The 23,450-nt window shown below is 37.2% G+C and overlaps 1 protein-coding gene across 4 annotated transcripts in view; it reads right to left on the minus strand.

The window, feature by feature from the left end:
* The window catches only part of LOC135198036 (kinase D-interacting substrate of 220 kDa B-like), a 744,360-nt gene that overhangs the window by 208,187 nt on the left and 512,723 nt on the right, over positions 1-23,450 (minus strand). Inside the window, exon 1 of one of the 4 annotated variants that reach the window (XM_064225412.1) lies at positions 18,679-19,065. The exons of the other annotated variants lie outside the window; for them this stretch is intronic. Coding sequence (XP_064081482.1) covers positions 18,679-18,747 — 69 coding nt within the window. The 5' untranslated portion in view covers positions 18,748-19,065. Of the gene's footprint in view, positions 1-18,678; positions 19,066-23,450 lie in introns of those variants that run through there. 4 annotated transcript variants of the gene reach the window in all.

Genomic DNA, 23,450 nt, shown 5'->3' on the forward strand with positions numbered 1-23,450 from the left:
GATGAATAAACTACATCTTCGAATACATGCTGTATATTTCTGTTATGAAGCTTAGCCATTTACGCCGTGCTGTAAAACAGCAATTCAAATAATCAAAACCAACAACGAGTGAAAGGGTGTTCGTGGGGGTTTTTGGACTTCGGAATGCGAATAAATTTATATGGCGTTTTTAGTAATTTAGAAATATGTCCATTCCTTCCCATTTCCCAGCATACATTGATAAATAAACCAGCATGATGCATTCCATAAGCAGTCGTAGTCACTGAAATGGAATGTTTCCCCTCGTTGCACCTGGCTGATTAATGTCAGCACGCCATATTTAACCTTTTTTTTTTATTCTGCCCTGCCCCGCCTTGCCCCACACAAGGCTCTACACACACACACATGCATACATGTACACACGTAAGAACTATTTATACTTACACATATAGCTTCAAGACATTCTCCTATTCCACTGCTCGAGGAAATAAGAAATCATTTTTACTAGCCAGTCTTTTACAACGCTATTGAAAAAAAAAATGATCGAACACAAAAAATCGAGTAATGTATCGAAGTACTGCAATCTATTTCAATGCAATGGCGAACCGCTCACATTTCATCAAGGGAAAAAAAAAAGCAGTAAACGGAGTCGCTTGAATAAGAGCGTTGTAATGGAAAGGTCAATACATCAGAGTAAGAAAAGGTACAAATTCACCACCAGCCATGACGTGATATGTCATTCGTGTTGATGAAGAGGCGACGTCTTTGCTACAGACGTTGTCTGTACAGACGCTGCATGTTACATAGTTTCGATGTCTGTCGATAACTGGTTTCTTTTGTGACCTATTTTTTTTTATTTCCTCTCCTCTTATTCAAAAAGATCTACCATCATTCATTACTGTTACCTAACTTTTTGTTCTCAAGACAAAACAAAAAAAAAAAAAAAAAAAAAAAAACAGAACTCTATTCAGCTCTCGCCCTACTTTCTTCGCTGTTCATAATTATGACAAAGGTTCGATGACTCCCTCGATAGCTCCATAAAAGTAATAGCTAAAGACACGACCACGTCTCTCATTGCACCATTACAGTGATTTAATATTGAAAAAGCCTGTGGGAACGGGCAACCCTACTGCACCTAGTTCAGTCTCAACGGAAGCAGCAGAACTGTCTCGTAAACTATGTATCGGAAAAGGCAATCCTACAAGATATGCAAGCACGATATAAAGACGCTCTACATTAAATGACAAAATTATCATACATCCCAACATTCATGTGTTACATATGTACACTAGTAGCACTACTAATGCGAAGGACGACAGCTAAGTCTAATAACAGATGTGCTTACTTTTGCCTTCAGTTACAAGAATGCCCTTTTTTACCCAATCAACAGTAATCTTAACGTAAAACATGCTTGCCCAAGGGCGCACAGAGTTGTTTGAAGGCTCAAAAAGTGTCCTTGGTAGCGCCTTAGTACCTGAAGCTAATGAAAACAGAACATGAGAGATAACCAAATTCAGAAATTATTGAGAGAAGATTAAAAACTATTACAGTTGCTTGCGGGAACCAAGGGTAATTCCCAGACGCATTAGGCGGTTAATGTCATTCGGATGAAGCTCACTTGTTCGCACAGTTAATCCTCAAAGACGAAGGTCGCTCTAGATACAGGCACAACGATAGCTGGAGAGGTGGAGAGGTTAGACCATTATGAGGGATAATGAGAGAGAGAGAGAGAGGGGGGGGGGGGGGTGTTAGGTCTGACAAAAGGATATCTAAATGGGGCAGAGAAAGAGCGAGAGGTTGGGAGGGGGTTTACGACTGACAAAAAGGACGTGTAAAGGGGACAGAACTAGACAGAGGGACGAGTGAAGTAGGGCTTGAATGAAGGGTAGTTCAGGGGGTACAGCTGGCCTTCGATGAAAAGTGAAGCAGCTTAAAGAATGCTTGGAGAGGGACTACTATAAAGGAGAGGTGAAAGGATAAAAATTTTAAACAATATGAGAAAACATTGGACAAGCCAAAAGGATAAGTGTAGGAAAGAACGTGCTTTAAGGATTGAAAAGGGCTGCAAAGGCAACGTTCAAAATCAATGAACTTATTAAAACCATACAAGACTTAAAAGTCTATGCGACCTGTAAAATTTCCAAATAAAAAAAGTCAGTCGTGCCAACTGACATACCAAGAAACTTGAATCTATAAGGCCATGGCTTCTGATTTGCATACAATAAAAGCTCAAAAAGTGTCCTGTTCTGTATACTGCAAGACGTTAAATCTCCAATAAATTGCAATGAACTTTTCTCTAAAAGCAAGCCAAATAATGCAGGACTTCGTCGCAAGAATGCACTTAAAAACAGACAGGAATGATATGTGTAAGTGTTTACATAATAAAAATATGGAATGTTAGTCCATATATATAAAAGATTGCTTGCAGGAATGTGATCAGACTAGAGACACTAAAGATGACGTATACAATAAGTATGTAGGCTAAGTTGACATGCCGTCATCTGTGGTCATTCATTTGTTTTGAAACAGTCCAAGCTCCCTGCTTGAGACAACTACCCCGACCTATGATTCAAACGGCCTACGTGATCTGTAGCGTGTCTCATTTGATTGTGTGTTCGTATGAAACTATGTCATTTGTATGTATGTTCATATGTTCGAACTACTGTCTGTTCCTTCATAACTTGTAACAGAGATGGTAGACAGGAGAACAGAGTTAGCTATCGTCATTAGAAGACCTGTACCTCTTTACATAAGCTTTATCATGTAGAGGAATAGGATTAGCCATCATCATTGGAAGAAGCGATCAAGCTATCGTTATTAGAAGACTTGTACAATCATATCTGATCTTCAGCATGTAAAACTTCAGAAGAATACATATAGTTTTATATTTCGTGTTTTCTACAAGAACCTCCTCACCATGAGTTTAACACATCGTCGTAATAACCAACAAGATAATACCGACTTCGTAAATGATCTACAAACCCCCAGACACTCCATTGAAGATGGAAGTGCAATACCAACCGACTTAGCGTAAGATTATCGCTAGTCTAACATTACCTCATAGGGCGCCTTATCATACAAGGCACAAGCCCTAATATTGGTGGCCAGCGTACCAGAAGAACTCTACAACGTCCTACGAAGAAAAAACCAGAATAATAAATCATGTATCATAAGAAGTCAACGACGACGGAAGCAGCAGATTCTTCAAGCAACATAGTATCATCGTTAGTGAGCGACTTCAGAAAACAACAAGAACTCTTTAACGACGACGAAAGCAAGAGATTCTTCAAGCAACTTAGTATCATCATTAGTGAATAACTTCAAGAAACAAAACCGACGTGTCCTTTTTCCTACGACAACGCAAGCTTCGTCTCTCATTAGAATCATTCAAGAAAACATCGTTAGTGAGCGTTTCCGGCACTGCAAGAAACAAACCGAACGCGTCTGCAGCATCGGATCTTTCAAGGGCTCTCGAATCATCGAAACAACGCGCACGGGGGAAAAACTGAAGCCAAACCAGGTCATCTGTTAAATAGAGAAGGAGGACCAAGGCCGTGTGTCGTTATCGGAACACCGTGACTTCCCACAAAAGCAAGCTAAGTACAATTTTTTATTCATTTGGAGTAACTTTGAGTGTTTCCTTTGCAGGTCGAATTTCGTTATTCCTGTGGCTGAAGTTACGAGACATTCTTAATCTTACTTTTTTACAGAAATTATCAACATCATTGAGATTTCGCTACTGCGAGTTTTTATCTTTGAGTGTCTGTTTCCAGAAGTTCTACTGAAATATCATAATCATATACTATGTTAATTTTATCATTTTGGTGATATTAATCCCTTACGTAACAAATCATATTAAACAGTGAATATGCGTTTACGCAGTGGACGTCTGTATTTATACAGATGCATGGATAGGGTCGTTAAGCACCGTAGTGATTAGAAAACACACAAAAAAAACAAGTGGAACACCCGTACAAATCTATATAAATTAGAGGTAACACTATTTCGGGTCATGACAATAAATGCTCCTTTGCAAGTCCCGATCGCAGTTTTAGCCTTGAGTTTTTTGAGTATAGAAAATATCGAACCTCAATGACTCAACTTAACTTTTAAATATGGCTGGATCGCAAGGAATAACATGTCTGTAAAAAAACTTTCATCAGGCTAAATGCGCTGACCAGGATCCCTCACTATTTCAAATTTTAGCAAAGAATGAAGTACAAACAGTTAATATTGAATGCAGTAGTGATAACTTGTCTTATTAGTAATCGCTCAGTTCCTAATAGTTCGTCATTCATTGCTTTATACGTAACCAGGCAACATAATGCTAAAAACAACACAATACGTTGCCGATGGTAATAAAGAGAAGGATCTTAATTATTAAAAAAAAAAAAAAAATAGAAACAGTAGCCCGTTCAGAATCAAACAAGCAAACTCGGTGACTGTGTCACCTAGTCAAGCGGTCAAGGTCAGTCAAAAACTGCCGAAGTGTTCAAAGCATAGCAAATTCCATACAATAAGCGACTCTAGCAGAGTGGGGAAAAGCGATGTTGGTTCATACATACCGATATCTTTTTGAATTAAAAAGGATTTTTCCTATGAAACACACGACCGTATAAAGTAATCAGAGCAGGGGTTTTCGTTTTTTTTAATACGTAAGTTATTATAAGTAGTGGTGGATAAAGCAACGACTGCCTGTACGCGCCGTAAAATTAGAATATCTTGTTTATTCCTTTAGTACACGTAATATCCTGTATTTTACGGACTCACCGTCTGTTGTTCGAACTTCCCTAATGAGAAGTCCGGATAAGCGAGCGTTTACAGATACCTCTATAGTTATAAAAACATTGATCTGTATCTAGTGTAATTGTAAGATTCATCTAGGGGTATACAAAATATTATCTTACATCCTGCAAAATGGAAGGCGTGTTTATCAAAGGGAAATCCTATAAACCTTCAAACATATTAAAATCCGTTTGAACAAAAATGAGACAGTTAATCAAATAATAACTTATATAAAGGAACTATACATTTGTCTCATAAATCGTGACATTGTTCAAATGACCCAACAGAATTCTCCACAACCGCAGTCGCACTTTGCACGCAAAATCTCGAGAAGCATGCACCCTCGAATGTCTTAGTGCGTGTAAAAAGACTTTGCTGGGAAATGAAATTTTAATCCTTCCCGACACTCTGAAATATAACGATTTCCGCGAACAAAGCCCTAAAAGTATACATATCGTGGATACGGAAGTTATAAATAACGCATTTTTTGCTATTGTTGCTAATTTTTAATCACGCCCAACAGTCGTGGATGAATCTCTCTGATAATCTATCTAAAGTAATATCCGTAAAGTCATTCAAGCAGAGGTGATTCAGCAGAATTTTTTTTTTGATCTTCTACCTGAATACCAGGAAGTTTCTCCACTAGCGAGTGATCTCTGGGAGAAAAACGGATGTCATTGAAAACAAAATACGGTCTAAGGACAAACATAAAGCTATATACGTACCTTCGCATAGACTCTCAATGAAATTTCAAAATAGAGATAAATGACGAAGTTGAAAAATGTTAGTAATAGGAGTCATTAGGAAATCATATAGCCCATATAATTTTTCCCTCAAACGTCATGCCATAAAAGATCGGACTTGGCGTATCTGCGTAGATTTCTGTCGCTTAAACAAGGAAACGACTCCCGATAGTTTCCAGTGCCATGTACCGACGACATCTTATCTCTGTTAGGTTAGAATAAATTTTTTCACCAACTTGGACTTACTTAAATGCTTTTACCAGATACCATTACCTAAGTGATTGTACCTCATACACCGTTTTCAGCACACTCAGGGGACATTATCAATTTTTACGTATGCCTCCGGCTTACGTTGCGCCCCAATTATAATATAGTGTTTGGAGACTTTTAAGGGATACCCTACATGCTTATATGGTTGGTCTTGTAATCTTTTCTAATACCTTAGAAGTACATTCACATAAAGTAGAGCTAGTGCTACAGAGACAAAGACAAATAATCTCAGAGTAAAATATCTAAATGTGAGTTTTTTAAAAACCGAACATGTTTATCTAGGTTTTATGTGTCTAGTCAAGGTCTTAAAGTAGTCCATGGTAAGGTGTCGGCTATTCATAACTTTCCGGTACCTATTAACGTAAAAGGGGGATACAGCACTTTTGCGCTGTAGTGGGTATTACAATCGTATGTAAATATGTAACTCTTCAATCATGACAGCTCCTTTAACAGATCTTACGAAGAAGAGCGTAGATTTATTATGGTCTGAAAAGCATCAACAGGCGTTCGATATCTTAAAAGCGGAAAATGCAGCTTACCTAACTTAAAAAATCCCTGATTTAAATAAGGAATTTTTTTTTTTTTATTGCAACAGACGCCTCAGACCAAGGGGTAAGAGGGATACTACTTCAGTAATATGATAAACAGTTCTTCCCTATAGCTTTTTATTCACGTAAACTAAAGCCCTCTGAAGTAAATATGCAGTAATAGGCAAGGAAGGGCTAGGTATCTTTCACACTAGTACATTTTAAGTTCATAATCTATGGCTATCCTGATAAAGTCCTTACTGAACATGAGTCCTTTACCGAGTTTTTCAAAGGCTTTAATCACAGTCCAAAAGGAACTCGGTGACAAATGATCATTCAGGTTATTGGAGCCAAGATAAGATATCTACCTGGGAAAGCAAATATCATAGCTGACGCATTATCCCGCAATCCCGCACCATACAGCAAAGAACCCTTAATTGGACTAAAAGATATAGAAACATCCGTGCCTATTTGTTAAAAACCGTATCTAAACAAGAAAATTCCTTAACCCAAGAGATCGCGAGCATTGAATATCTGGGTCGGAGGTGCAGAACTGTTACAAACTGAACAAAGCAAGTGTCAACAGCGATAAGCAAAACAATAAACACCAAACAATAAACACTTCGAAACGGAAACAGGGTCAGTGGCTAGGCAAAACAATAAACACTTCGAGCAGAAACCCTAAAGCAAAAGTATATTTATAGTATGTGTATCAGAATAATGTAATCAAATGTAATGTTCTATGTAGGTCTGTGACGAGGAAAACCCGAAGAACACGCAGAGGACTAACGACCAGGTGAGTAGTAATAATCTCTCATACCAATCGTCATAAACTGGTTGCATTCCGTCATCCAGGGTTCCCTCCTATGTCACAGAAAGCCAAATCACTGTTTTACTGGCCTACAATGCTTACAGATATAAAAAGCACATATCTGATTATAACACGTGTCATGAAAACAAGGGATACACTACGACACCTGTCAGTTTAAGGGCCTATCCCGTGCCAAATCAATCCTTGAAAGAATATACGTAGAATTATTAACAAAGTTACGAGTCTGACAGAGCAAATAAACACTTCTTAGTGTTAATAGTTCCTTGACACGTTATATAGAAGTAATAGCACTAAAAACAAACACCGCAATTGAGTGCGTTAGGAATATTTATGAGTGCTAAATCAGTAAACATGGAATTCAACACAGGATAATCCGACTCGGGTGGTGTAAATCAATAATAATCTCCATAACACGTGGTGTGAATTCCTTTCCATTAAGAAAACCAATAATATATTTTATCACCCAGAGTCAATCGGTTTGGTAGAATAACTGTTAATTAAATAGGAAGTGTCAATGTCTTACGAGTTACAACTCGTGATGTTGGATTCGAACTGGATTATAGCGGTTCTCGCGGTTTTAAATACCTTTATCAGTTATATCTTGTATCTATAGAATTGATGCCGCAAGTAGCCTTATACGGTACGCCGCTAGAACACTCTTCCACATATTCAAGCCCAACCTTATTTAATTATCAAATAATATACTATATATATATATATTATATAATATATATATATAAATATATAATAACTATATATCTATATATTATATAAAGGAATATATAAAATAAATAAATATTAAAAAAAATAAAACTTAAAATATGGATACAAGTGGAGTCAATATAATACACTCCGTAAGAAGTCGGAAGGGTTACAAATTATAATAAAAAGGAATCACGATAAAATCAATAAGCAAAACGTAACCATAGATAATTAAATATCCAAATATATATGCGTAAAGATTTGAACTCTAACTTAACGCTTTAGTAATGAAAAATAAGCTAAAAGTTCAAACACATATCCAAAATCTACTGACATATTGTCTGTCCCGGTGATTTATATTCGTAGTCAATGAAAAAAAAAAATTAAATAAATAAATAAATAAAAAAAATAAATAAAATAAAATAAAATAAAAGAGATTTTAAAGTCAGGAAGTCTAGAAGTGAAAATGTTATCTATGAAATAATCCTATATGAAATCTTATACAGGGCTAATAATATATAAGAATTTGTATGGAAACCTTTTCATTAGTTTCAATAAGGAATATTTAATTTAACATAATCATGCAGTTTTCCAACATGAAACTAATATATTGTTCAATTTTGGTACTGTTTTTTTTCAGACATTCTTCTCATGTGGGTCGAGTATTAAAAAACAAAAAATTTATCCTAAAGTCGTATTTGTTACAGCAAGTAACGTAACTCTTAGCTGGCTGAGAGCAATCTCCTGCCAAGTGACGACGTCATCATTGCCGTATCAGCATTTGTTCCTTTTAACCTCAATAATCTGCTTACACAGGCTTCATCTGTGTGTCGTCTCTGCTTGCAAAAGCAGATTGACTGGAGAAAGGAATGCTTAGCCCGAACTTCTCATGGGCAAGGCAGACGTTAGGTACAAGTGTCTATCGGTGTGCGCAATGCAACTTTAGCTAAGGAGTTGCAATCATTTTAAAATTAATAAACAAAATAAGGAAATAGAATTTCTATAACATCAAAATGAATTAATTTTTTCTGAACCTCATAGACATTTAGAAGTATCAAGATATATATGTGAAATATTTACTTGCAACATTAGCCTATTACAATCAAGTAAAACATTCATGGGAAAATGTTCACATTTCTTGAAAACCCAAAGTTTATTTAGAAATTAGTTACATAGTGGGTTTTTTTCGTTGCACCCTCCTGACCTATTATAAAGTTTTTAAAATTAACCTCAGAGGATGCGCGCGAGAAAATTGAATATGAAACTTTTGTTAGGGCACATAGGATCAGATTATCACAACTTAATTTCAGTTGGCATAGAGAAATACAGAATCATGATTAATCTTCTCTTTGACTCTTATGTTGCCTGGCAATCTTACAAATAGCTCCATTTCACACTTCTTTGTCTAGTAACATTACTACCAGTAATATCGAATTTTCTTTGGGATTTGTATTGATATCTGTTTATTTGTTATATTATGGATATTTTTACAGTCCTCATAGACTGGATAGGTTCACTCATTGTTAATGCCATGGATAAAAAAGTTTGTACAGCGGACTCTTTTGAATTCCAAAATATCAACGAATTCATGTGGGTTAAGTCTGGTCTAAATGGCTCTCTTCCCTCCCCTGTATTTGGATGTCGTCTGTATTTACTTTGCCCTTGTGACAAGTATAATTTCACTTGCAGGCTGATTAATGGAACCTGGTTACAGTATCCTGCAGTACGAGAATTTCACATCGAAACTTCAAGAAATCGTTCGTCGCAGCGGACGACTACAGTCAAGTAACAACCGCCTACAATGTGAAAGGAATTTCATGGACTTCTTCGACCGACACCCGTATCTCGTCGTTAATCTCGTTTTAATGCGGAATGCTCCGGCAGCTGTCGGAATCGACTACGAAAGGGACATACTTCCGACAATTACGACCCGAAGGATATTCAACTCTACTTTGCTGGCGAAGGACTCGTGCTGGGGATGTTTTTTTATTCATCGCGAACGTAATCGTGTAGCTTAGGATGCAGAGAATAAGTATGAGCGCAAAAAAAGAACGTTGGACCCGCCCAGGCAAATTTTCCCCTTGTTTTAACCCTGTGAAAATAGGCCGTTTCATTGGGTTATAGGTGGTTGTCTGGAACTGTGTAATGGACGAAAAGTTGTTCGAACGTTAGTTAAAAGTGAAGTAGTATAACCTCGGTCATGTATCCTATATATATAAAGTATCATGTATCCTATATATAAATGATCATAATTAACAGAATCGAAATATATTTTTTGCGTGTACGCACTAGGAATCTATATATAAGATCATAAATAACGGAATCGAAATATATCTTTGCGTGTACGCAATAGGAATCTATTTAAAGTGCACATATATTCTAATCATATATGAATCCAATATACATATGTATAAACAAATCAGGTAGCCTATAATCAATCTGTTACCTTTTATCATACCAATATCTGCAGTTATATGAGTTAGTATATTGATTAATGTATCAGATATATAACATTTGGCATAAAAATCAACGAATCAATCAGCATAAACATTAATAATTTTATCAATTCATATATGAAATTTTTTATCAGTTAAAATATGATTTTTATCATGTTAATCTTCATTCTATGCAATTATCAGAGTACATTAGTATTTTCTGTAGCATATGTATCTGAATGAGATGAAGTGAAAAACTGTATCATTATATATCCTGTGATCACTATTATTTACCAATATCATTGTTTTATATTTTATTACTTGAATCAATTCATGTACACCATGAATTTTTATTTACTTATATATATATATATATATATATATATATATATATATTCACATAGTGTCTGTATCACACTCCTATAAGTCAAATGCAAGTCAAGTTTGAGTAATATTCAGTGGTTGGTTTTGGTAGCTGACCGAGCTGATGTAAGTGTTTACATAATAAAAATATGGAATGTTAGTCCATATATATAAAAGATTGCTTGCAGGAATGTGATCAGACTAGAGACGCTAAAGATGACGTATACAATAAGTATGTAGGCTAAGTTGACATGCCGTCATCTGTGGTCATTCATTTGTTTTGAAACAGTCCAAGCTCCCTGCTTGAGACAACTACCCCGACCTATGATTCAAACGGCCTACGTGATCTGTAGCGTGTCTCATTTGATTGTGTGTTCGTATGAAACTATGTCATTTGTATGTATGTTCATATGTTCGAAATACTGTCTGTTCCTTCATAACTTGTAACAGAGATGGTAGACAGGAGAACAGAGTTAGCTATCGTCATTAGAAGACCTGTACCTCTTTACCTAAGCTTTATCATGTAGAGGAATGGGATTAGCCATCATCATTGGAAGAAGCGATCAAGCTATCGTTATTAGAAGACTTGTACAATCATATCTGATCTTCAGCATGTAAAACTTCAGAAGAATACATATAGTTTTATATTTCGTGTTTTCTACAAGAACCTCCTCACCATGAGTTTAACACATCGTCGTAATAACCAACAAGATAATACCGACTTCGTAAATGATCTACAAACCCCCAGACACTCCATTGAAGATGGAAGTGCAATACCAACCGACTTAGCGTAAGATTATCGCTAGTCTAACATTACCTCATAGGGCGCCTTATCATACAAGGCACAAGCCCTAATATATGAACTACCTGACCTCATAATGGCCTAACTAGGTCACAATGGACGTGGGTTCGACCTTACGTTGAGACACCTGTATCATGACTACAGATAAAGAGAAACTGACCATAGCGTAGGAGATTTACTGCATGCCCCACGAAAAAATAAAAAAAAATAATAAAGTTGGATACAGTGGTAACCTTTTTGTGGCATCTGTTGGCCTCAATGTTAAGTTTCCATTAACAGTCTGTAAATTGTGATGGCAATTTAATTTAGTTGTCACAGAAACTAGATACCATTGGGAAGTGACGAAGGGCTAACTCGCGCAAAACATGGGAGCCATTAACAGTCTCTTTCTGTAAGGAAACAAAATGGAAAAGGAATTCAAGGACAGATTATTTTAACTGGTCTCAAGAGACGTTTCTCTTAATATCCTTCCTTGCAAAATAAAAAACTATCAATAACGACAACTTAAAAGCCTTGAAAAATCTCTTGTTTTAAAAAGCATGGGTTGAATCGTAATGGATACTAATTAACTATATGAAACATTGTGTTGCTATCAGTGATGCTGGAGAGCAATTAAAGGTCTAATAATGGCTCTCATATTAACTGCGGCGGTACAAATTGCCATTAACTGGAAAAAAGGATTGTCATTACCTGGCAAAAGAAGACAATTTTCATTAAATTGAAAGGGAGTAGAGCTGTCGCCATTTCCGTGATGAGGTCAAAGGCATGTCTGTGTAAGGTCACAGGTAGTTGGGTGTTGTCTAGGTCAAAAGTTTTGTCTAACGATTACTCCTTTCAGGAAACCCATCTTGGTTAATCGGTTTTGTTTATATAATGATACTGCTTCATTTAGGAATAGAATTCTCTAAAGCACTGTTTCATCCTACAAGACTAATACGTAAAATTCCACGTTTCTGCAAAATTTTGAGTTGCTATCAGGTGGGTGATTTTCGTGCTTATGTATAATGTGAAGACACCATTAGGTATGCATACGATACGCTACCTCTTGTACGGTACAGTGACATCTGAACAGCAAGAAATATGCAGATTTTACGCTTTTGAAAATCGATAATTTTACACACCACAAGCACGCGAGCCCACACACACGAGAGGATAAGTTCGCTGTTTGAGTTGTTTTTCAATTACCCGGTAGAATTACACAATTTACAAACGTATGAGTATAGCAAGCAAGCGCACACAGAATAGATGGTAAAATTTCAGTAGATCCAGAAGTACGTACTGTAAGGAGTCCTGGCTAGGTGAGTTAACAGTCATTTACTAAGTACATGTAAGAATGAGGTTTTCGAGTAACAAATTCCATTTATGAGTGTTCGTTAATATGATATGAAACAAAGGTCCAACACACTTTTTCTGTCCTTTTTACAGATGACCATGGATATGATTTTACTTTAAGGCAAGACCAACGTAAGTCATGGTCAGTTTCTGAACGGATTGCTTTTTAATATACGAAAGTCGATGACACGTGTACGATAAATCAATTTGTGATGCGTTTTAAATTGATCAAATTATCCTTCGAGCAGGTTCTTGCACAAAAGCCCAGTGGTCCGTTGTTCTGAACTCTGCTAGTTAATGGTGATGATAGTCATTTATCATCACGACACAAAGCACATTTAAATGGTGTATAGCCACTCTACTACATTGCTTTACTTGCCCGAATCACCCTCCAAAGTAGGCTGATCGATGCGCCATCTTTCTATACTGGAGGTGCACATACCGCCGCACTTTCATGTTAATCGATCTGTGCAATACGCTCATTACGTTAACCACTTCCGCGAAACAAACACGAGGTCAATTAAGAAGCCCAAGTCAGTCTTATAAAAAAAAGAATTACTGTCAGGAGGACCGTTATGGAGGAGTTTCATTTTCTCGTATGACGTAGCTGGAGTCATGGATCACAAATGATCGGGGCATGATAATAATCTGTAAGTAAATAAAATTTTGATTTCTTAAGTGGCAATTTTCGTGACAAGAGTGAAAATCGAGATTCATTTATACAAATGCTATTGTGACTTTAGAAAGCAAAGTTATTTACGGAGTGGAAAAAAAAGAAAGAAGAGCAGTTACAACTTTTATCTCACCTCTATTACTAGGACCTGGATTAAAAAACGCGCCCACTGGCATTGCCAGTATTATTATTAAAAAATAGCAGTCTTCGAATGTTTAAATGCCCCTTACCCATTTTGATATATGAGTACTCTGGGGGTGAAGAGAGAGAGAGAGAGAGAGAGAGAGAGAGAGAGAGAGAGAGAGAGAGAGAGAGAGAGAGAGAGAAACTGGCTCAAAAGGTCTTAACACTATGAATCTTCGTTCACGATTAACTTCAGAGAAAGATACCATATCCAAAGGAGAGATAAGAACAGTAAATCAGAGTTCACCTGCACCGACTGCAACAGTTACATTTTTGGTTATGGAAGTAAATGCGTGAAACTACTGACAAAAGCAGATGCACTAGGAAATAAATATCCACGAAATGCTAAACAAAATTAATAAGTTTCAGCTTACCACGTATCGAAGTGCGCCCCCCCCCCCCCCCCCCCATAAGAATGCCACAGTAGTAAGTGGAGCATTGTCAGAGAGAGAGAGAGAGAGAGAGAGAGATTGCCAAATGTACCATTTTTGGGTTCTTAGTTGCCATTAATGCATCACAACGGCGTTATTTGTGGTATTTCTAATCCGATCTGGACCTTCGTTGCTACTTGATAATGGATACCTAAATGTAATTGTAGATGTTTACTCAAGGACTAATGGAGATTTTCGTGTTCTTTACAGAGACAGCTGCTACTGAGCTGAATGTGTTTCCAGTCACTGCGAAAGCGTGCTGGTGCATATTACATGGATGTTTACGTGCAAGCATGAACGCCTTTTGGATAATACTTGCAGGATTCAGTGAAAATTTGTTTCAGCATAATGTAGTGTGTCTCCATGCTAGCGATAAAGTGCTTATGCATTTAGTTTATGTATTCTGATTTAATGGAAGCAAAGCACTAAACTATTTTTCATTTATAATATATATATATATATATATATATATATATATATATATATATATATATATATATATATATATATATATAGCTTATATCACTTCCGTAATTCTACGTGGAACGTTCCGGATTCTGTTGAAAATGATACCCATAACGCTTGCCATTGCAAAACAGAGGCCACACTGTTCCTTCATTCTCTGGCGTAATTACCAAGGATAACTACTACAGTTACTTGAGATCTACGCTAACATAAATATTAACAAAAGGACTTGAATGCCAGGGTTATACTTCGGCCCACTTTGACTATGAACTTTAAACTCTTTCTTCAGGTACTAATGGATGTAAATAAGTCCTTTTCCTTCTAGCCCTTTTAAAATCCACCTTTACTTAGGGGCAGTTACTCACCTCTGACATTCTTGCTAAACTAATACCCATCAGCCCTAAAGATCTTGGTCAATTCATTATTTTTCAGCATAGTTACTTTCACGTAAGGAAAATCCATTATTATTCAGCATAGTTACTTTCACGTAAGGGAAATTCTTTAAAACTTGATAGGTATTAATACAGACAGCTTTGATTTAAACGTCAAGTCTGAGAAAATATTTCTAGAAAGCAAACCTGCATTACATTAATAGACTCTGTTCCTGAACGTGTTAAACAAGATTGCCATTGCCTTAACATATACGACGTTACCAAACACTCGTGGATTAATGAATAATGAACGTTTGAAGGCCGTTGAATGTTGAAAACGCACAATCTGGATTAACTGTAGGTTAATTTTATGTTTTCCTTAGACCCAAAATTAATTATTGCAATTTTGTCCAACCTGTCCGTTAATTTCAGCTTTAGCGCAGTTCTCGACGAATGGAGGACTGTTTGATAGTTCAATTGCCAAAAAAAAAAAAACACACAAAAACACACATACACAACAACAACAACAACAACCACGAACATCCTCCTCGTTTGGCAGTATACTTTCTTTAGCTGCAATAAAGTGATTTTTGTGCAACGCTTGAAAACCGAAACCCACTAATGAAATATGGTATCAGAGTAATTAGTATGTTGGTAACAACAACCTTCGTATACGCTCAAAGAAATCTTACCACTTACTATACGTGCACGTATGAACAAATGAACGCACATACACACTAACACCTTACATATGTGAGTCTATATACAGTATATATACAAATATATATTATATATATATAATTACATACAGCAAATCAGAGGTAAGCAATGTACCGGAAATAATAAACAGATAAAAATACGGGAACGCATTGTTGCTTTACATACAACCGATTTAAGATCGTTTCACAGAGATCCCACAAGTGAAAAATGCGGTGCGCAACATGGTCCACCCATATCGCAATAAAACAGAGCCTAAAGGGTACAGAACTGGTTACGGGCATAGTAACATGGGCACTGGATGAAAGGGAGACATTAATGAGAGTACTAGCCACGCCAACCTCTACTTTCAAAGAAAACGGATCATATTATTATCGTACATAAAATGCCACGAACCGCACAACCATTAAATATCAGATAAGTTCGAATAACCTGGTGTAAGGCCGGTTCGAGAACTTGAAGCATGCCTGGGAAAGTTTTTTTTTTACCTGTTATTTTTACTAGATCTGCAAAATTAGGTCATGAAATTTCTTGAATAAAAACAAGCGTTGTTGCATCATAGCATCATACATAATTGATATCAGAGTTCCACGAGGTTCCTTTGTGAATGATAGGTAAAGTGGACCAACTAGTGTAAAAAAAAATCACAACAGCCAGGAGTTACCTTTCGTTTTACGTAATAAACTATTAAGAACAACTACCTGAACAACTCAGTAGAACCAATGCACCGTAAAGCATTGTGTATACATACACACATATATAATATATAATATAATATAATAAAATATATGTGTGTGTGTATATATATATATATATATATATACTTCCATAATATATATATATATATATATATATAATATATATATATATATATATATATATAGATATATATGTGTTATGAAAGTAAGCTGTCTGTGACTATTCTGTGTGACGGTGCCCAGTAATCTCAGTGTGATCGAGACATGACTTGGGCCAGGGGTTGCTTGTGAAAAGTCAATCTCAAGTGTTCTGACCTTTTCAGTTTTTTTATCTCTGTTACTTGCCACTGCACTGAGCTCAAAGCAGGGTGCCATGACACCGGGAAATGTTAGCGAGAGAAAGGCGCGGAGTGAGAGAGCAACTGGCAAAATAGAGCAGGGGTCATAAAGTTGAAAAATACAGACAAAGGGGTTTTTAAAACTGAAAAGATAAGGCGCGATATCATTATTTTTAAACGGTTCAATTTTTGTGGAGAACTAAACTCAATCGTTTTAATTATTACAAAGTTCGACTGAGACTTTAAATCATATATACTGACAGTGTACAGAGGTTTTATGATAATATGCATTCCCCGAGTTTCTCAGCACTTGAAGATAAAAGATCAAAAGAGGGGAACGAAGCCGGAAAACTTGGACGACGGAGATAAATAAAGCTATAAATTAATGGAAAAGGGAAATAACACTTTCAAATTGGGTTAAGTGAGGGAATTCAACGCTGGAAAACTAAGGAAAGAGGATAATCTTAAGAAATGCACATTTCATCATAAAACCTGTATCACAGGTCATTACGGGTCAGTTCAAGTCGAGTGTCAAATCAGAATCCGATAAAGTCCTGGTAATGTTATGAAAAAAGGATATTATTTAGTTTCCTTCATTCTATATGTAATTTAATGTCCTGAGAAGTGAATGGACGATTGAAAAAAACAAAAAATCCATCTCCCTGTCCATAAAAGTTGTCCTCAGTTTTAAGTGTTTTTTTCTCAGTATTCCACGACAGGAACTGTAAAAAGCCACTCAAGCCCTTTTGTTCAATATTGTCCCAGTTCCAAATTTTCATCGTCACTATAAAGATTATAAAACCAAAAATTTAACGCAATAAGGCGTTCGATTCAAGAACAAATGAATGTTTCATAATTTAACACTAAACAAGTTAGCTTCCAGTTTTCCTCAAAAACTGTTTGGGGGTTATCAACCTTTTACAATTTTCTCTTACTGTATAAATATCTATGGTTGGTTTATGTACCTTATAACTGTATCTATCTTATTATATTTTATGCATTTAGCTATTTGTACACACACACACACACACACACACATATATATATATATATATATATATATATATATATATATATATATATGTGTGTGTGTGTGTGTGTGTGTATGTGTGTGTGTGTGTATTTATGCTAATGTCGATGGTCTTGCTAAATACGTAATATGGGGCTACTCTGGTGAAACAAAGCACGGATGTTTTGATAAGGGTAGTTTTTTCCTCTTAAAGAGAAAAATCTTGCGTAGAACACAGTCTGCATTCCAGCTAAACCGACCTGTAATTATAGCCGAGATTTCAATCGTATTGCTCAGCTACAAAAAAAAACTTAGTGTTCACTGCTTACGATACATACCATGAGGGCATGTGCAGCATTCTAAATGGATAATTTATTTTCATAATGAAGCACATTCTATCCAAGAAGATGGCCAAGGGCTTTTCAATGAAAGGGATTTTATTGAATGCCGTCTAAGAACTCTTCGGAGTACAGCCTTTGGAATGTCTTGGCAATACGGTATGTTAAGGTTCTGAAATGTTTGAGGCAACTGGGTGCGTTGATTTTTTTTCAGTTTTAATACACATTTGCTATTTTTGATGGAACATAATATCTAAGTCGTATTTTGAAGTTCAAACGCATGCGAAGGTGGTTCAAAACATCATAATCCAATTCTTATGACACTCAAAGTAGAGTGCACGTGAGTGAAAATGGGCAAAATCTAACTAGAGTTGGTACACTGGCAGCTCTCTACATTTTCTCAGAGGTAAATTACTGTAATAGAGAGCACAACGGATAATCCGGCCGATTCCCTGAAGGTAAAACGGTACCCCAAAACGCCAACAGGGGCTGGTCCCATTCATTATGGGCACAAAAATGCCGAGCCACTTATGTCATTATGTAGGCCAACCAATCTGAACGTAACAAACATTGATAACAATGACACCATAATCTCGTGGGAAATCACAGACACACACTGGCCTCCTAAATCTCTAAACAACTATAAGAGATGCATCTGAAGGTTTCACTCATCTGCAATACTCACCGACATATAAATAATCTTGGACTGTGGAGGAAAGTTGCCATTTTCTGCGACATCGCGAGGCAAGAACATGGCAATCAACCACCAAATAACCCTTCAATATTTTCAAGTCAACGTAAGAACGACAACACAGCTATCAGGTTAAATCCATCCGGGAGACATGTTATCACCGATTAGCACGCGCATCACTCGTATCACAATTCGAGAGACGACGTGACATCCCAACACTGCAGAAGGCTAAAGGGAAGTCTCGTCCTAGAATGTAGCGCACGCAAACTGTCAAAGACCTATTCGCCTTCAATCCTTCCGCGCACGTTGGTTCCCGGGTTGCTTGCTTTCCACTCGCATCCAACTGCTCGCTCCCTTCCAGTATTTCCAACTGCTGTTAGTTGCCGAGTTAGCCAACCCAGACCCTCGCTCAGCTCCAAGTCCCAGAGAAGTGGGAGGGGCCTCCGTCAGCCGTGGATGCCGACGTCACCGTTCCTCTTAAGGGGAAGTGATACACAAACGGGGAATAACTGCCGCAAAGGATTGCGGGTAGATCCTGTGGTTGCGTTTTCTGTTTCCTTTAACCGCTGCTGTATGTCAGCGTAGGAGGCAAAACATACCTATTATGAAGGTTGATCCATATCTAATTAGGGTGTTATTTGTTACCATTTTTCATTTGCAAAGTATTACGGGTAAATTTTGTTCAAGTTTTTTTTTCTCATTTGCAACCAATGTTTCTTTTCACCAAGGATCATTATAACATACGAAAACCACGTTGGGACGAGAATTTTTGAGAAAGCGAACTGAGAGTTACTTGATGGAACTAGCCCACTAAGATTTTCTCCACTTCAACCCTGCATAATATTAAACTATGTGCAACCCTTTGTTTTCTGTGTGCAACAACGGTACACTGAGGATAAAAATCTCCAGTTTTAAACTTGCCTTCGTCCAGTGAGGGACTATTATATCATCGTCATTTATGACAGGGTGAGTATACTCATGCTCATGTAAAATAAAATAATGTCTACTGTTCCGCCACGTGAACCATATGAAACCAAATGACTAATTCGAGGAGACTATTGCTGCTACGGGTGAATTTATATATTTCTAACGGTTGCATTTTCTAGTTCTGTTTATGGGTAGGCAGAAATACAAAAGGTAACCCTGTTTCTTGGGTTAGTCTACGATTTATTTATGGGTATAATTGTGGGATATAAATTACTGGAAAACAGCAGCAAAGATGCTACAGGACACTTCACGAGTTGAAAGGGGCCATTGGCAAATATCTCGGCCGTCATTATGTAACGTATCATGAACTTTAGAATCGGATATAAAACAGTGACCTTGGTGTGTCATGATGAAAACTGCTGTCAAACAATCCCGTTACTTCTATTCGTTGTTTCAAGTTGACGTGAAAGCAGAATACGGCACTATAAAGTGCTGGTAGAAAGTCACTGGAACTTTATGGGGTTGGGTTACTGTGGCATAAAACGACCTTGAGATAATCCCTCGTGTAATCAGGATATAAAACCTTGAACAACTGGAAAAAATCTCTCATTAAAGGTCTGGTTACATAAAACCATGGAAATAAAAAAAAAAAAAAAAAAAAAAACTTTTTATTTCCTTACGGTCTGAGTTCGGAAAAAATGACGATCGCGTAAATCCCTGAAGGATGTGAGAGTTTTCTCTCAATGACCAGGATACAACCCGCCAACAAATACGCCGAATAATTGTAAAGGTCAGGGAATCTCTCTCAACGGCAGGAAATTAAGATCATATAAAGCCCCCCCCCCCCCCCCCTCCCCACCCATTTCTTTTCGCTCTTCCACTATGAATGAGAGGACAGGGAACCCTTATGAGATTTTTCTTCAAAAGGAGGCAGCGGAGGTCCTTACGTATTCTTTCTTTCGCAACATTGATTCATGTATCTGTTTGTTAGTCTGCTTTTGGGTAAAACCATTGACAAGACATCCACTCTCTCTCTCTCTCTCTCTCTCTCTCTCTCTCTCTCTCCGAACGGAAGGAGAGGAGGCTCATAGAAATTAGTCACACAAGTTCTCCGCTGACTCTTAAAGAGAAAATCCGGCTGGAAGAGGGAAAACAAGCGGGGGCAGACACCAGAGGAATCTCGTCAATGTAGGGTGTGAGGAAAGAGAAAGGGAGACCGGGTAGTCGGAGGGAGGAGGTGCGGCTGAAAGGTAATGGAGGTTCAATGAGCGAGATGTGACTTGTGAGCTTCCCGTAGGTCTCTCTGTCAGTCCCCCTTTTCTTGAGCTGGGTCCGCTGCGTACAAGAAGGATGACGCAAGGATCCTCTTAGCCATCTGGCTTGTCCCCTTCCGACGCCTTGCCTTTCACGAGGACTTTTCCAATGTCTTCTTTTAGCCCTTCGACACTTGATCATTCCATGAAGGCTATGCATTTTCTTTTTCACACTGAAGGATATATACTCGAGTTAAAATTCTCTTAATATTTATTAAGTTCAAAAATAAACTTTTACACATGCTTATCACATTACACAGCCTTCATTTAACATGAAAGAGCATTAAAAATAACTAGTGAATTTAAAATGTAACTAAATAAAAATGTATTAATCCGGTCAAATGGATAAAATACGATTCTCAATTTTCCCATCACTCAAAGACAGCTATGAGAAGGGGGAGAATCTTACTTCAACCCACGGACCATACGAAAGGTTGGAATTTTCCTTGAATTTCTACGAATCATCAAGACTACAACATGAATGGTACATAACACTGCATTTTCCCAGGTCAGTCGAACTATAAAGTTTCTCTTTAGATATATGGCCTGCCAAGAGCCGTTAAACAGCATGCGTGCAATGGTGAAACCAGACAAAAAATCTTACACTTATTTACACACTGAATGAAAGTTGAATCTAAAATTCCTGTTCCTCAGCAATATTGGACAAGGCAGATCAACTTATTTGTTTATAAACACGGAAATGCAAACACCCTCATGTTTAATAACAACTCCTAAAAGAGAAAACCCTTTGAGTAATATCAACAGTCTCAGATTTCAAAAGCTTCTTGTCAATCAGGACCTCTCATATCCCCTTATCTGGGAGACTTTCGGAGGCCTTGTGCTCACCAGAAGCACTATTAGTTTTGAAGGCGATAAAAGAATAAGTCGTCACCTTTGTTTGAATGAATCAGCACTTTCTCATGGGGCTGCCTCATTGACGGTAAGGTCAACAAGGTCAGGAAGTGCTCGAACTGACAACAACCTGCAAGGTGAGGTCAGGTCGGCCGGCTTGACACAGGATCACACTAAAAGGGCAAGAGATAAGAAAGTGAAAAATGATACCAAAGTTATCACAGATTAAAGATATCAGTCAGGACAATTAAAAGACGACAGAAAATAAAGATATGAAAAATAGTAATAAACGAGATAAACCAGAAAGTCAACCCAAAATAAACCTAAAACGCAACCAATCCATTCACTTCAAAATTTAAAAATCCATCATTCATAGAGCAAAAGATTGCTCGCTGCAGCAACTGTAGACCTTTAAGACGTATGATGCAACTGACCAATTATAACGACAGGTTACACTGCGGTTGGCAGAGAAAGTGAAGGAACTGGGCTGCTCTAAAATTATTCGTGCAAAAAAGTTATCGGGAACACCCGAGACAGAGGGAGACAGGTAAGTATAAAGGTATTAGCTAAAGAAAAGCGGCCACCTATTATGACGTCATCTTTCCCTTATTTGGACACTTGATGTGAGTCGGTTGTGTGAAAGTAAAGGTAAAAACGATGAAACGGGGAAAGCTTAATCGGGAGTTTTCCGTTTTCTACTTATAGAAGTTTTCATTTTTAACTGTAAGAATATCAGCATCGCTTATAATGTCAGCTATGAAATGTCAAAGACTTTACTGAATAGAGCACAAGATGTCTTTGACATTTCTAACAACTCGTGCTCTATTTAGTAATGTCTCGAATATCAAAGCCATTCACCGGATAAACGAATACTATCCGCAAATGGGAGGACAAAGAAAAGGCTCGCGAAGTACAAAGACATTTAATAAAAAATAAATAAATAAATAAAAATAAAAAAATCATTAAACTCGGAAAAGACATCTAGTCTACATATATAGATTAAGGATTAAGCAGTAGTTATGACAAAGATAAATAATGATGTCAGCATGTAGCCCCGACTTCATCAACACGCAATATGGCTGCATTACAGTAGTCGAATTCCATCATCGTATAACGCATCTCCAGTTTCTTCAACAAGTTACACGCAAAGGTTAAGGGGAGGAGCTGCTGGATTGCATCATCAAAGGGCGTTCTCCTCTTCGGTCTCCTGAAGCCAGTGACACTTGGAAGTGTAATTCATGAGTCATGAGGATTCCCCTTTTTGATCGTGGAAAGCAGATGATTCGCTCGAGTTAACCAATTTGCAATGGACCACAAATTTTCATGAAGGTTGTGGGCGAACGATTACGGGAAAATGAAAACCTTCAGGTGAGCAGTATTAGCAAAACATCATGAGTTGATAACCTTTAGCCGCGTCACGCCATTTTAACATAAGAATCAACCAGTCATTCATAAAAATGAGTCGATGACCTTACATGACGTGACTTCATTCTAACGTAAAATTAACCAATCACTCGTAAGAATGAGTCGATAACCTTTGATGCTATCAGCCAGTTTAACATAAAAGTCTATTTTTCTGGGCAAACATGACGAGGAGCAACATCAAGTACTTTTCCAGGCATCCTTTTCCATCATAACCACCTATTACCCACCATAAAGAATAAGTCTTGCTAC

This window comes from Macrobrachium nipponense, chromosome 21 (assembly GCF_015104395.2).
Source record: "Macrobrachium nipponense isolate FS-2020 chromosome 21, ASM1510439v2, whole genome shotgun sequence".
NCBI classification, from domain to species: Eukaryota; Metazoa; Arthropoda; class Malacostraca; order Decapoda; family Palaemonidae; genus Macrobrachium; species Macrobrachium nipponense.